Here is a 16,880-nt window from a genome sequence, read left to right as displayed (position 1 = left end):
TTGTTAGTTTTGGTGATGAAACTAGAATTTGTTGCTGCAAATCCCCAAAATGTTGCTCTCAAATTAAAAACCTTTGCTCTCAAAATAAAAAAACATATAATTGAGAGCAAAGATTTTTGATTTGCAGCAACAAATTATATTTTCATCGGCAAAATTAACAATTAATTTACTTAAAAACGAGAAATTTGCTCTCGAAACCTTTTTGGTTTGTTTACGTAATAAAGACACAAATCTACCTTCATAGTTCATAGTTCAAGACATTTAACCCTGAATTGCTCACATTTCTCGTGTGTAAGTCAATTAATTGTTAGTTTTGCTGATGAAACGAGAATTTGTTTCTGCAAATGAAAAAAACTTTGCTCTCAAAATAAAAAAAAACATCTGCTCAAAAAGGAAAAAAATGCTTCGCTCACAAAACGAAAACCTAGGTTTTTAATTTGAGAGCAAAGATTTTTGATTTGCAGCAACAAATTATAGTTTCATCAGCAAAACTAACAACAAATTTGCTCTCAAAACCTTTTTTGTTTGTTTGCGTAATAAAGACACAAATCTACCTTCATAGTTCGACGCCCCCCCCCCCCGCCCTCGTCGATGTGTCCTTGAGCAACACACTTAACCCTGAACTGCTCCCCCTACGGTGTATTTCTGTAACATGTAAAGTGTCTTTGAGTATTAAAAAGCACCGTATAAATGAAATGGTTTATTATTATTATTATTAAGTCCAAGTAAAGTCACGAGTCGCTCGGCGTTTGAGTCAAAGTCGAGTTGTCGTCTTTGTTTTCTTTGTCAAGTGGAGACAAGCGAATCCCAAAGTCACCGGATGTGAGACACCTGAGTGACACGGAGCTCACCTCCGAGGTGAGATCAGACAAACAGGCGTGTGCGTGTGCATGAATGTGTGTCTGAGCTCCCCCGTCTCTTTTGTTCCGTCCGGGCTCTCCGGTTCGGACCGGCGGTGACGACGCGGGGCTGTTTAGAATAACGCCTCTGGCTGCACTTTGCCGTGAGGTCTCCCGACCTCGCGGCGCCCTTCAGGAACAGCTGCTTCGGAACAGCGGGTCTTGTCTCCCGAAAAAAAGAAAGAAAAGAAAACACTTGGTAGAGTCCGGCGACGAGCTCAGAGCACAACGCTTTGCTTCTGGGAGCACCGCTTCACTCTGGATCAATTACTCTGTGCTCGTTCTCTCTCTCTCTCTCTCTCTCTCTCGCCGCCGATTGTTGGATTCTTCTCGTTTTTCCTCCTTCTTCTCTCCTCCTCCTTCCTCCCCCCCTGTACCTGTCAGGTACACGCCGCGTGACGCCGAGGATCGTAAAGGATGGAGGGGGCGACCTCTAGTCTAGACGCTCGGAGGCCGAAATACGAGATATCGCCCCAAAATACCAGACTCGGCCCTCGATTTGAATATGAACGCACGCGTGCAAGGACGCCGTGGGGGGGGGGGAAAGCATGTGTGTGTACACACACACACACACACACATACACACACATTTCAAGGTCAGCCAGCATGTGTCGTCGCTTTCAACTCATTTTCACAGCCACTCTGTGGCGGTAATTAATCACGCCCCCCCCCCCCCCCCTCATGTGCACACGTATGCAAATAGGGGGGGGGGGTATGCATTCAAAAGAGCCCCCCCCCTGTATTCATTTCACTTCCTGGCTGCGTGTGTGTGCGTGCTGTAGGAGCCGCGGCGTCGGGGTGGGAATACGACGAGGGGCCACACTCATTACGAGGAGGAAGGGAAAGTGTCTAATGTGCTCTGGGGAGGTAATTGACATTGATTTATGTAGCGGAGGACGGCGGAGGGCTTCTATCATCGCAGGCAGCCGGCAATCACAACTCTGTATCATTAGGGCCGGGTTGTGTGTGTGTGTGTGTTTGCTCGTGTACGTGTGTTTTAGTGTGTGAACATTGTGTGAATTTTTTTTTTTTTTGCCAGCTAGTCCAGCATGGAAACGTCACACATAATTAGAGAGGGTTGACAGAGACCCCCCCCCCCCCTCCCCCCCCTTCTTCCACTGGGCTGCCAGCAGCAGCAGCACCCCCGCACACCACCCCCCCTCCTGAAATCTAACCATTGCTACCTCGCTGTCACACACACACACACACACTCACGCACACACACACTCACACATGCACAACCTGCAAACACCAACTCACACACTGACGCACACACACATACACACACACACACACACACACACACACACACACACTCACACATGCACAACCTGCAAACACCAACTCACACACACATTTGCACAGACTCAGACATGGACGCCGCCCACGCACAAACAATGGAGACCCGTGTGGGTTTTCTCTGCTACTAAAGCATTTAATTTGCATCCCGGAGGAGCGGGGCAAAAAAGGAAGTGACCTCGGAGAGAGGGAGAGATGGAGGATGGAGAGGGAGAGATGGAGGATGGAGAGAGAGGGATGGAGGATGGAGAGAGAGGGATGGAGGATGGAGAGAGAGGGATGGAGGATGGAGAGAGGGATGGAGGATGGAGAGAGAGGGATGGAGGATGGAGAGAGGGATGGAGGATGGAGAGAGAGGGATGGAGGATGGAGAGAGAGGGATGGAGGATGGAGAGAGGGATGGAGGATGGAGAGAGAGGGATGGAGGATGATTGAGGATGGAGGATGGAGGATGAGTGAGGGATGGAGGATGGAGAGAGAGGGATGGAGGATGGAGAGAGAGGGATGGAGGATGGAGAGAGGGATGGAGGATGGAGAGAGGGATGGAGGATGGAGAGAGGATGGAGGATGGAGAGAGAGGATGGAGGATGGAGAGAGGATGGAGGAGAGAGAGGGATGGAGGATGGAGAGAGGGATGGAGGATGGAGAGAGAGGGATGGAGAGATGGAGGATGGAGAGGGAGAGATGGAGGATGGAGAGAGAGGATGGAGGATGGAGAGAGATGGAGGATGGAGGATGGAGAGAGGGATGGAGGATGGAGAGAGAGGATGGAGGAGGATCTGAGAGAGGGATGGAGGATGGAGAGAGAGGATGGAGGATGGAGAGAGGGGGATGGAGGATGGCGAGAGAGGGATGGAGGATGGAGATAGGGATGGAGGATGGAGAGAGGGAGAGAGAGGGATGGAGGATGGAGAGAGAGGGATGGAGGATGGAGAGAGAGGGATGGAGGATGGAGAGAGAGGGATGGAGGATGGAGAGAGGGATGGAGGATGGAGAGAGAGGGATGGACTTTGCAACACGGACAATTTTCCCAGCTGCTCCTGAACGCATCATCTCACTCTTCCGGTAAGCTCTGGTTGCCAGCTCAACAGCGAGCATGACTTCTTCTTCTCTCCCTCCCGCTCCCTCTTGCTCAGTGTGTCTCATGTATAGTTATCTCCCTGCCTCCCTTAATGATAACGATACATGCAACAAGTGTAGTTTATTTGCTAGGTTGGAGGCAGGTCTAAGTGGGTTAGATGCACGGCTCCGCGCTATCGAAGCTCAGACAGCTATGCTAGTTAGCCCGCCTCTCCCGTAGCCGGCGCGAGCTACAGTCAGCTGTTAGCTGTTCTCCGGTGGTGCCCGATCAGCCGGATCGTGGGTAACTGTTCGCAGGAGTAGTAAGTCTACACAGAAGCCCGCTGTGCACCAACCACTTCACGTTCGAACCAGTTTTCCTGCTCAGCGACACACCCGCTGAGGAACACACCCTGGTTATCGGGAGCTCTATAGTCAGGAACGTGAAAATAGCGGCCGCGGACCAGAGTCGTGTGCCTCCCGGGGCCAGAGCGGGCGACGTGGAGTCTTGTTTGAAACTGCTGGCTAAGGATAAGCGGAGATACAGTCAGATTGTAATACACGCGGTGGTAATGACGCCGAGCCCGCCGCCGGAACTCACTAAAATTAATGTGGAATCGGTGTGCTTATGCCAAGACGTTGTCGGACACCGTAATTTTCTCTGGCCCTCCCAAATTTGCAGACAGACGAATTGTATAGCCGAATGTCGTCTTTCAACCGCTGGCTGTCGAGGTGGTGCCCAGCGAATAATGTGGGCTACATAGACAACTGGAAGACTTTCTGGGGAAAACCTGATCTGATGAGGAGAGACGGCATCCATCCCACGTTGGACGGAGCGCGTCTCATTTCTGCGAATATGACCAAGTTGATCACCGGACTTAATCTATGACAACCCAGGGTTCAGATCAGGAACCGGGAGCAGAGTTGTAGTTTAACACCCTTCTCTGCTCTTCCATTCGAGCAGTTACCCACCCATGACTTTAGAGTAGAGACTGTGTCTGTCCCACGGCCACTTCAATTAAATAAATCAAAAGTAAGCAGAAGAGGAGTCGACACAATAACCTTATACAAGTTAACACCATTATTTCAGCAGTGCAACAAAACAGGACTATTAAATGTGGTCTCCTAAATATTCGATCTCTGTCATCTAAAGCTGTGTTACTAAATGATTTAATATCAGATAATCACATTGATTTATGTTGCCTAACTGAAACCTGGCTGAGCCATGAAGAATATGTCTGCCTGAATGAATCGACTCCTCCAAGTCATATTAATACTCACATTCCTCGAGGCACCGGTCGAGGAGGTGGAGTAGCAGCCATCTTTGAATCGAGCCTATTAATTAATCCTCAACCAAAATTACACTACACCTCATTTGAAAGCCTTGTTCTTAGTCTTTCACATCCAACCTGGAAAACACTACAGCCAATTCGATTTGTGATTCTGTACCGCCACCAGGTCCATATTCAGAGTTTATATCTGAATTCTCAGAATTTATATCAAGTTTGGTTCTTAAAACCGATAAAGTTATTATTGTTGGAGATTTTAATATCCATGTGGATGTTGATAATGATTGCCTTAGTGCTGCATTCATCTCCTTGTTGGACTCGATTGGCTTCTGTCAGAGAGTACAGAAACCCACTCACAGCTTTGGCCACACGCTTGATCTTGTTCTTACTTATGGCGTTGACATTGAGCATTTGAACGTCTTCCCACAGAATCCTCTTCTGTCAGACCACAACCTCATAACTTTTGAATTTATACTACCGGAGTGTACTCCGTTAGTCAAAAGTTTCTACACCAGATGTCTAACTGACAGTGCTGTAGCTAAATTTAAAGAAGCGATTCCTTCTGTTCTTGATTCGATACCACGTCTCAATATAACAGAGGACTCCTGGTCTAACTTTAGTCCGTCCCAGATTGATCATCTTGTTGACAGTGCCATAGGCTCTCTGAGAATGACACTGGACTCGATAGCCCTCTGAAGAAGAAGACAGTGAGGAAGAGGAGGTTTGCTCCTGGTATAACCCTCAGACCCGCAAACTGAAGCAAACGTCACGAAAGCTTGAACGCATATGGCGTTCAACTAATCTCGAAGAATCCCGCTTAGTTTGGCGAGATAGTCTTAAAACATATAAGAAGGCCCTCCGTAATGCCAGAGCAGCCTATTACTCATCAGTAATAGAAAAATAAAACAACCCCAGGTTTCTCTTCAGCACTGTAGCCAGGCTGACAGAGAGTCACAGCTCTGTGGAGCCGAGCATTCCTATAAACCTTAGTGGTAATGACTTTATGAACTTCTTTAATGAAAAGATTTTAACTATTAGGGACAAGATTAATATTCTCTTGCCCATAACCTGTGCCAATCTGTCCTCAAGTGGAATGGCCTTGGAAACCGCTGTATGCCCTGGTGTATATTTGTAGGGCTTTTCTCCCATCAACCGTGACCAATTATCTTCAACGGTTTCTACTTCGAACACGTCTACCTGTCTCTTGGACCCCATCCCGACGAGGCTGCTTAAAGACGTTTTGCCTTTAATTGGCGGCTCTCTATTAGATATTATCAATGTGTCTCTGCTAACAGGCCACGTACCACACTCCTTCAAAGTGGCTGTTATTAAACCTCTCCTGAAGAAGCCCACTCTGGATCCAGAGGTGTTGGCTAACTACAGACCGATCTCTAACCTCCCCTTCCTCTCCAAGATCCTTGAGAAAGTGGTCGCAAATCAGTTGTGCGACTTTCTACATCATAATAGTTTATTTGAGAAATTTCAATCAGGATTTAGAAAACACCACAGCACCGAGACGGCACTGGTGAAAATTACAAATGACCTCTTAATGGCAGCAGATAAAGGACTCCTCTCTGTCCTGGTCTTGTTAGACCTTAGTGCTGCATTCGACACCATTGACCATGACATCCTGTTACAGAGACTGGAGCAGTCGATTGGCATTTCAGGCACGGCACTAATTTGGTTTAAATCCTATTTATCAGATCGATCTCAGTTTGTATTTGTAAACGATGACGCCGATAACCACTAACGTTAATCACGGAGTTCCACAAGGTTCTGTGCTTGGACCAATTTTATTTACCTTATACATGCTTCCTTTGGGCAATATTATCAGGAAACACTCCATAAACTTTCATTGTTATGCAGATGATACTCAACTATATTTATCGATAAAACCAGAGGAGAGCAACCAACTCGGTAAAATTCAAGCATGTCTTAAAGACATAAAACATGGATGACCTGCAATTTCTTGATGTTAAACTCAGACAAAACCAAGTAATTTTAATCGGCCCTGAGCACCTCAGAGATCAATTATCTGGTGATGTGGATTCTGTAGACGGCATTGCCCTGGCATCCAACACCACTGTAAAGAATCTTGGCGTTATCTTTGATCGGACTTGTCCTTTAACTCCCACGTAAAGCAAATCTCAAGGACTGCATTCTTTCATCTACGTAATATTTCAAAAATCAGGCACATCTTGTCTCAAAAGATGCAGAAAAATTGGTTCACGCTCACATTTCGAGACTGGATTACTGCAACCCTTATTATCAGGCTGCTCTAATAAATCTCTTAGGTCCCTCCAGTTGATCCAGAATGCTGCAGCTCGTGTTCTCACTAAAACTAAGAAAAGAGATCACATCACTCCTGCACTAGCTGCTCTGCACTGGCTCCCAGTAAAATCAAGAATCACTTTTAAAATTCTTCTCTTAACCTACAAAGCCTTGATTGGTGATGCACCATCATATCTTAAGGAGCTTGTAGTACCATATTGCCCCACTAGAGAGCTACGCTCACTAAATGCGGGACTACTTGTAGTTCCTAGAGTCTTAAAAGTAGAATGGGAGCCAGAGCCTTTAGTTATCAAGCTCCTCTTTATGGAACCAGCTTCCAATTTCAGTCCGGGAGGCAGACACAGTCACCTCGTTTAAGAGTAGACTTAAGACCTTCCTCTTGACAGAGCTTATAGTTAGGGCTGAATCAGGTTTGCCCTGGTCCAGCCCTTGATATGCTGCTATAGGCTTATAGCTGCCGGGGGACGTTTTAGGATGCACTGAGTACCTATCTCCTCTTTTTTTTCTCTCCTTAAGGATGAATTTTCATCTCTCAATCACACGTTACTAACTCTGCTTTCTCCCGGAAGTCCTTTTGACTTCACGTCTCATGGGGTCATCGGACCCTATGAGACGACATAGATCTTATCTGCCTGATGGATCATTGAGGTCTGGGTCGTGGAATTCCTGCTCCTGACTACGCCACTGTCCTGTTGAGACTCCGCCCACTGTTGAGACTCCGCCCTCCTCCCCACCGCCATCTGCCTGATGGATCGTGGAGGTCTCCATCGTGGAATATGCCTACTATGAACTATTCATACACTCTGTCATATTCATTGAATGTATTTTAACTCTAAATATGTCCTTCTGTACACATTACATCTATTGCATCTGTCCATCCTAGGAGAGGGATCCTCCTCTGTTGCTCTCCTCCAGGTTTCTTCCTTTTTCCCCTGAAGGGTTATTTGGGAGTTTTTCCTGGTCCGATGTGAGGTTTTGGGGCAGGGATGTCTATGTGTACAGATTGTAAAGCACTCCGAGACAAATTTGTAATTTGTGAAATTGGGCTATACAAATAAACTGAATTGAATTGAATTGAATGGAGGATGGAGAGAGGGATGGAGGATGGAGAGAGAGGGATGGAGGATGGAGAGAGAGGGATGGAGGATGGAGAGAGGGATGGAGGATGGAGAGAGGGATGGAGGATGGAGAGAGAGGGATGGAGGATGGAGAGAGGGATGGAGGATGGAGAGAGGGATGGAGGATGGAGAGAGAGGGATGGAGGATGGAGAGAGGATGGAGGATGGAGAGAGGGATGAGGATGGAGAGAGGGATGGAGGATGGAGAGAGGGATGGAGGATGGAGAGTGAGGGATGGAGGATGGAGAGAGGGATGGAGGATGGAGAGAGAGGGATGGAGGATGGAGAGAGGGATGGAGGATGGAGAGTGATGGGGCTGTGGATTGGAAGGCGGACAGAGAGAAAGGGAGGATGTTTTCACTCCGTTCCAACCTTGTCGTACCCCCCCTCCCCCCCCCCGCCATCGAGAGAAATAGAGGACCTGGACAATTAACCACAGAACAGAGAGCATGCTGGGTAATTAGCAGGAAGTCAAAAGCTCGCTCACACATTTCATCATTTACTCTCGCAAAAAACACGTGGAGGGAGAGCGCCGCGAGAACAATCATCAGAGGGAGGGAACGATTAGCGGCGGCGGGGTTGGGGGGGGGGGGGTCAGATCTAAGAATGAAATAAAAGGCTTCTGGGGGGGGGGGGGGGGGGCGTGAGAATTGATTCCCGGCTACAATTACAGGACAAGGACCTCCGGACGCGGCGTGACGGGCGACTCATCGGCCGAGCGGCGCTCCGGAGGCGGACGGGGAACAAAGAGCGAGGCGCGTGGAACGCTCCGATACGCGAAGAAGAATCGGCGTTCAGGGAACGGCTCACACGGAATAACGTCCTGTCGCCTCCAAATACCGACGCGAACATCCGAGGAATTCATTGCATTTTTCTGAAATACAATATTAGTCAAGGGGGTGTGGTACCGAGCTACTCTAGCCCCGCCCACAAAAATTGAAAGTGAGCATTTGCATCAGTGTTTTTACATCTGCAAAAGCAGGAACCGGTCGAACTTCAGTGCCGCTGGGCTGGTGGACGTCGTGTTTACAGGACAGGAGCAAACCGGAGACCACCGGGCGGCTCGCGGACACAGATCACATCACAGACTCACATGGGGCTGAGGCATGACTCATCCCTCTGTCACCGACTCCTCCTTCTTTCTTATCCCCCGCAGTAATGCATTTTAAAGTACACCCCACCTCACAGCTCCTTCCAGATAAAATGGAGAAGCTTGCAGGTGATCGGGGGGGGGGGGGGGGGTGGTCCCCGAGATGGATTGAAACTGCCGTCGGCCGAGAGGCTCCGAAGGGACCGATTTGGAAATCTCTCGCCAAATGCTGCAACACATGTACACACACACATGTACACACATACATGTACACACAGGTGCACTTGCATGTACACAGAGAAATGCATGTTTTTGCCTACCTGCCTCACACACACACACACACACACACACACACACACACAAACAATCTATAGTCATTTATCTCACACCGGTAAATGTATCCATGTTCGGGCCCCAATCTCCTTCCTCTGCCTTTCTATCTTCTCTCACACACACTCCCCAAAACAATCTCCTTCAATCACCGCCTCTCTCTCTCTCTCTCTCTCCCCCTCCCTCCCTCTCTCTTTCTCTCTCCCTCGACTCCCGTAAACTATTCCGTTCCATTCCCCCACCCCTCTCTCTCTCTCTCTCTCTCTCTCTCTCTCTCTCTCTCCAGCTATATCACCCAGACTCTTGTCCTATCTCTCTCTTTCCCTGCCAGTCATCCGAGCCCTGGGGTGTTCTTAGGTGATCAATCTTCATCCTCTCAGCACTGTCACACTATCGGGTCAAGCCAAAACACACACACACACACACACACACACACACACACACACACACACACACACACACACACACACACACACACACACACACACACACACACACACACACACACACACACACACAGCTATACGATAACGAGTGCACAACAAATGCCAAAATTAGCATATGCCGACAATGGGGGCGCGGGCAAAGAGAGCGCACGAGCTGGGATGCACACGTGCGCACGTATACGCGCGCACGTGTGCATCCCCCCCCCCCCCCCCACCACCTGAACGTGCCCAGATACTGCCCGCCGAAGGGGGAGCTCAACGGCGCGCGTCGGCGTGCCGGCATAAAGATGGCGGCCGCTACGGCGGCTTCTGTGAGAACGTGGATTTATTTGAACTTTTTACAGATCTAAAAAAGAAAAAAAACTCTCCCGAGGCGACGCGGCGGCGCGTACGGCATCGCCGTGGCAACGCAGGCCTCGATAAACAATGACTCCGGATATAGCTTTTTTTTATTTCCAGCTGCGGGTATTCTTCTCGTTCTTCTTTACCCATCATGCATAGCGACGCGACGCGAGCGAGCGAGCGAACGCAGGTCGAGGAGCGCTGCACACCTGTGTCCGCGAGATAGCGGCGTTAACAGGCGATGTTATAAAGGGTCTTTGAGGTGAATAGGTCAAAAGTCACGAATTCCAGATCTTTGGAGTTTCATTAAATGTCATTTTGAAAACACGGACTTGACGCGAGGGAAGACCATCAGTGAGGATTCAATGTTTTAGGTGTTTGGGGCTCCGTTGCATCATTATTTATAACAGTAACATTTCATAATTCAAAGTTTGATGATTCATCTGCAGGAAGAGGCTCTGGGGTCCGTTCTGCTCAACAACGGTGAACATTTACGGTGCCGGTCCGTTGAAGCGATTCGATGCTGCTCTCCCAGGCGGCGCGTCGTGGAGCGCGCTGTCCGAGCGCGGGGGGCGCGCAGGAGGTTTTTATTTCCAACGGATGGAACTTGAGGGTTCTCAAAGCTAGAAACCACCTGGAGGGGTTGAGCTCTGAAGTCACGCAGAAGAGTCGGAATCGGAGCATTCATTTCATTTTCGAGTAAAAAAAGAGACTTCAAAGCACTTTTAAACTGGTAATAACTCAGTTAGTTTGAAAGATGAGATAAGATGGCATGTTACTGTTTTATACTGGCACAGTGTGGTAACGGACCACTTTTAATCTAAACAAAAAGAAAGAAATGGAGGCTAGTTTCCCCAAAAATGTCAATGTTTATTAATTTAACTTGGTTATGTAACTGTCTCTTAACTTTTAGTTTCTTTTATCTTGTTTTTTTTGTTTCATATGCTGCTGCCTGTCTTGTTCAGGTCACCCTCGAAAATGAGATTTTTAATCTCAATGTGTTCCACCTGGATGAATAAAGGTTTAATACAAAGATCTGTGATGCGTATGGATCTCAACTCACAGGAAAATAAAGTGAAATAAAGTAAAATAAAGTGTTAATGACGTTTCACATCGTTATCCGCCAACTTTCTGTAACATGTGATTTACGCTTTTCTGCGTCTCTGCATTGTGAAGAAGTTAAGTGATGACGCGTTCAGGCTCTGCTCAGGGAAAATGAGAACTGGGCGAATGTACATTACGAGATGATCGTCGTGTTCACATTCTGTTAACATAGCGGTGGTGAGAAAACTTGAATAAATCCAGAAGATGTTTTTCCACAGTAACAGAAATAGATATTAAGAGATAAATTATGACCTGTTTCCTCGAAGCTCGAAGCAGATTACAAAATACTTCATTAAAACTGCTAATGACCAGATTTGTTTTGATCCATTAAAACACAATCTTTTATTTCCTTATCGTTTGAATTACGGTTTTTTTACGAGTGAAAAAAACAACTCACAATTAATTACGATAACAAAGTTCAAGGATGCCGATTAGAATTTAGTTTTGGTTTACTGACTGGTTGAAATTATTTTTTGGGTGCGGAGGGAAGAGTTGTACCCAGCTGCTATAATCTAACACACATAGAAATAATAATACTAATAATAATAATGATAATAATAATAATAAATAAAAATAAATGAAATAAATAAAATGAATAAAATAAATGAAATAAATAAATAAATAAAATAAAATAAATAACATAAATAGAATAACAAATCTAAATAAATGAAATAAATAAAATAAAAACAATAAATAACATAAGTACAATAAATAACATAAATAACATGAATAAAATAAATGAAATAAATTAAATATATTTCCTCTGACCTGGTCTCCAGTGGGACGTTACTGTTGAGCACCCAGCTGTCTTGCAGCTGGACCGACTCCGGGGTGGTGGGCCCGTCTCCGGGGCCCGGGGGCGGGGCGTGGATGGGGTTGCGCCCCCCTCTCAGGGTGTTTCTGTTCAGGCTGTTGGCCGACTGGTGGGACAAGGTGTGGTGGTTGTGCGGCGGGGGCAGCGGAGGCCGCAGCGTGGACTGACTGTGGTGGTTGTCGACCCCTGGAAGAAGAACAAGAGAACAGAGACGGACTTTAAGTGCCACGCTTCACACGAGAAGGAAATCCAAAAGAGACTTTTGGGAAAAAGGGGAATTCGTGCCAAGACGCTAGAAATGTGATTTGATCTTTAGTGTTTATACCAAACACAACGAAACCACAGAAAAAATGCCTTTTTCAGCCGGCAAATAACTCCATTAATATTCCATCATGTGCAACTTTTAGTGTCGGCAATCGTTTTGCAGGAGAAGGTGTCAAATTTTCCAACTGGTCGATAAATATTTTTTGGCAGGAAACAACAAACAAATACACAAAACTTTGAAACTCGATGATTATTATTATTTTTTTGCTCGTGCACATTTCCTACGTTTTTGTCCGCTCTATTTTTAGCCAATTCTTCCCCTCTCTCTTTCTTTTTGTTCCTGTTTTCTTTTTCACATCCGAGTGAAAGCGTGTGTGTGTGTGTGTGAGGCCCAGAGCACTCGGCACAGCGTGTGCCCTCATCTCTTGCTCTCAGACTTGGGGGGAACATGGCAGCTAGAATCCAATACCAGCCTTTTCCAACTCGCAGCTAATGGACTGTTGAGTGAGAGAGAGCTGGAAAACAAACCCCGGATGAGTCAGACAAGAACACCCATACACACCTTTCCATCTCCCTCCGTGTGTGTGTGTGTGTGAATCAGTGGGGGGATCTGAACCTGTCTGAAGCACGTGCTGGAATCAAATCAATAAAAGGCACACATCACACACACATGAACGGGAGCTTTTGTTCCCGCGTTGACGGGCGCTGCGTGTTCTCAAAAGAGAGGTCAAAGGTCGAGGAACCACGTCGCGCGTTACAATGAAGCCGCCGCCGCCGCGGTCTGGACGGTACACGTCAGCTCTTTGAATTCTTGCTTTTACAAACACAGATTGTAACTTTTCACCCCCCACCGCGACACGCCGCATGTGCGCTTCAGTCGTTAGCGTGCACACGCGTCTCTGAGCGGTCGGAGTGCATTATGGGGGATTGTGTTCGTCCGCCCATCGAAGGAGGGAGAGCGAGCGCCGCGTGTGCACGCTCGCCCGCCTCCACTTGGCACTTCCCCCCTCGAATTGTTTTTTTTTTAAAGGAAAAAAAGAAACAGGAAGCATGCGAGCGAGAGGAAGAGGGAGACGGGTGTGTGTGTGTGTGTGTTGCGCTCTCCCCGTCTGCTCGGATAACATCACGTCGGTCAAGTGGATTCCTGAGAGGCGACCGTGAAGCCCGAAACACAGAAGATGCATGCAGCAGACTCCTCCTCCTCCTCCTCCTCCTTCTCCTCCTCCTCCTCGGGGGCTGTTGCATGCAGCTGCAACGGCGACCTGTTTGTAAGGTGACCTGATTCCGCCGCCGGGGCGCTGCTGGGACCCAGGTGCCCCCCCCCCCCCATGCGCGCCTCCACCCCTCCCCCGCCCCCAGGAGCAGGGAGAGGAGGGAAGGAGCCGAGAGTCGAGGAAGGAGGGCCCGACCTCTGCGGCAACAAAAAGCGCGTCCGCACGTCTGCACACGCTCCGCGGGAGAAGACACACGTCAAAGCCCCCGCATCGTACATGCAGAGCGTAACGCGATACGAGAGGGCGAGTTTGACCCCCCCCCCCCCCCCGACGCAGCCTCCCATCCCTTCTCGCCCGGCGTGTTTCAATCTGCCAAGAAAAAATAAGATAAAATGCACGTGGTTTTGCCTTTGTTCACTTTCCTGCCATAAATATTGAATATTTCATTCAAATTCGGATGAATAATATATGGCAAACCGCGTATGGAAGCCGAAATACATATTTTTTTTAGCCTCAGCTTTCTATGAACCTGTGTGTGTGTGTGTGTGTGTGTGTGTGGACACTGAGGGGAGTGTGTGTGTGCCGGCCACGGCGTCGTTACACGGGGTCACATCCCGTAAACTCACGCTTACCACATTTCTTTGAACATTTCCCTTCAAAATAAGAGCTGAAAACACCTTTTTAAAAATCTGTAGTTGCAATTTCTATTTCACGATAATGTCGGTAATGCAAAGTGACAAGTTTCCCGATGACCTCTAGACGACCTTGTGTCCCGCGGAGTGAATTGTCACAGCGGTGGTTTCTCTCATCCTGCGTGCGTTGAATCGATAAATTATAATAATTTAATAATAATGAATAAAGCTCGCCGGATGGAGCGGGGTCCAGGTACAAGGACGTTTTCTCTTCTTTTTTTTGGGAGTCTGACCAACCACTGGAACCGAGGCAGATAGCGAGCGGGCCCGATAGCCGAAGACGGGTTAGTCAGATGAATGGTACGACCCGCGGGTCGGCTCACAGGAACCCGGTCTGATAAAAAGACCCCCAAAAAAAACACGCCTCGAGGAAATAGAGCAATTAGAGAGCAGTCGAGCAGAGCACATGTTATTCCGCTTTATCTCTCCCTCCTTTCTTCCTCCTCTCTTCCCCCCCGCCGCCGTGAGTAAACAGCGATGGCGAGGAGATTTCTCTCGACGGCCCTCTCGTTTTTTTCTCGCGGTCACATTCCTTGCAGAGGAGCTCTGAGCCCTCAGGAAGGCTGACCCACTTTATTCTGTCCGCGGTTCCCCATGCAAATGCATTGGGGGGAAAGAGGGAGGGGGCGCTGTAAACTGGTCGGGTTCGGCTCAGGCTAATCCCTGGAAGTTCATTATGCTCGCCGATTCAAAAGGAGCCCCCCCCCCCCCATTCAGCGCAGGAGCATTAGCCTGAATGCTAACCTGCCTCCCCTGTAAAGCACACTGTGCACACACACACTATATTAATCTCACCGTGTGTGTGTGTTTGTGTGTGTGTGTGTGTGTGTGTGGCCAGCTGGCAGCAGGACCCAACCAAGGCAGTTTGTTTTGCAGCCCTGAATGGGCAAAGTGTTTATTGACATTTTCTGTGGTTAACAGAGTAAAGTCGCCGGGCACAATGTGCATCTATGTGTGTGTGTGTGTGTGTGTGTGTGGACAGAACTGCCCATTCAGCAGTTAAAACGGATCATTGCAGGGCTCAGCCCCCCCCCCACACTGCCTCTCCGTCTATTTATTTCACGCCCCATATCTTCTCCACTGCTATCCTTGTCGTTCCAAATGCCCCAAAAAATAAATATATTTCACCCCCAAAAAAAGAGCTGCCCCCCCCTCACCCCCCCCCCCCCCATTGTTCCCCTCCCCCCTCTCTCTCAGAGCTCATTGGTATGCTCCCCTCGTTGTGAAGGTGGTATATCCCCACATGTCCTCTGTCACGCGCTCCACGATTGTCATTCGTCTCAGAGCTCAGACGCCGAGCACAATGGAGGGAGAGCACACGCACACACACACACACACACACACACACACACACACACACACACAAACACACACGTGCGCACAAACAGGGCTCAGTGCGCACATCATCTTTATTATCCAGAGTTGTACATAAGGGAGAGTTAAAGACATACATTGTACACATGCAAGCACACAACACACACACAACACACACACAAACGCACACACATGCGCACAAACGAGGCTCAATGTACACATCGGCTTCATTATCTAGAGTTGTACATAAGGGAGAGTTAAAGACATACAATTTTACACATGCAAGCACACACAACACACACAGCCACACACACACATGCGTACACACACGTACACACACACACACATATGCGCACAAACGGGGCTCAGTGTGCACACCGGCTTTATTATCCATACATAAGGGAGAGTTAAAGACATACATTTTACACATAGAGGCACACACAGACACACACACACACACACAGACACACACACACACACACACACACACACACAGACACACACACACGCACACCGCCTCTGCCTTGGCTCGTCGTCTCTGTCTAATTAGGAGGCAATAATCCGGCAGAGAAGAGTCATCGGATTCAGCCAAAAACAAACTCCATGAGCAAAGAAAACACACGTGTGTCTTTCACTCATCCACCCACACACACGCACACACGCACGCGCACACGCACACACGCACATACACACACACACACACACACGCACACACACACACACACACACGCACACACGCACACACACGCACACACACGCACACACACACACACACACACACGCACACGCACACACACACACGCACACACACACACACACACACACACACACACACCACGCACACACACACACACACACACACACACACACACACACACACCACGCACACACCCACACACACACACACACACACACACACACACACACACACACACACACACACACACACACACACACACACACACACACACACAGCAGGCACCTTCCTGAGGATTATCTCGCCGTGGTCACTTTCGGCCTGGCTTGGTAAGGCTCATTTCCTGCCCAGCGTCCACTCTCTACAGGACACACACACACACACACACACACACAGACACACACACACACACAGACACACACACACACACACAGACACACACACACACGTAGGCTTGCTCTCATGCACATGCAGTCGGCTGGTTCAAGGTGTTTTATGCCCTCGCAGCCGTTCCTGTGCCTCCCGACATGTTCACGCCGAGTCAGACCGCCACTCGAAACTCATTGAGGTGATTTTAATGGACGGCCAGAGCCGAGGACTCTCTCTCTCTCTCTCTC

The 16,880-nt window shown here is 48.4% G+C and overlaps 1 protein-coding gene across 1 annotated transcript in view; it reads right to left on the bottom strand.

The window, feature by feature from the left end:
* The window catches only part of tenm2a (teneurin transmembrane protein 2a), a 193,183-nt gene that overhangs the window by 75,012 nt on the left and 101,291 nt on the right, over positions 1-16,880 (bottom strand). Inside the window, exon 4 of the mRNA XM_056439037.1 lies at positions 12,037-12,268. Coding sequence (XP_056295012.1) covers positions 12,037-12,268 — 232 coding nt within the window. The remainder of the gene's footprint in view (positions 1-12,036; positions 12,269-16,880) is intronic.

This window comes from Pseudoliparis swirei, chromosome 19 (assembly GCF_029220125.1).
Source record: "Pseudoliparis swirei isolate HS2019 ecotype Mariana Trench chromosome 19, NWPU_hadal_v1, whole genome shotgun sequence".
Taxonomy (NCBI): Eukaryota; Metazoa; Chordata; class Actinopteri; order Perciformes; family Liparidae; genus Pseudoliparis; species Pseudoliparis swirei.
The sequence above is the reverse complement of the archived record's forward strand: the minus strand, read 5'-3'. Positions and strand labels throughout refer to the sequence as shown.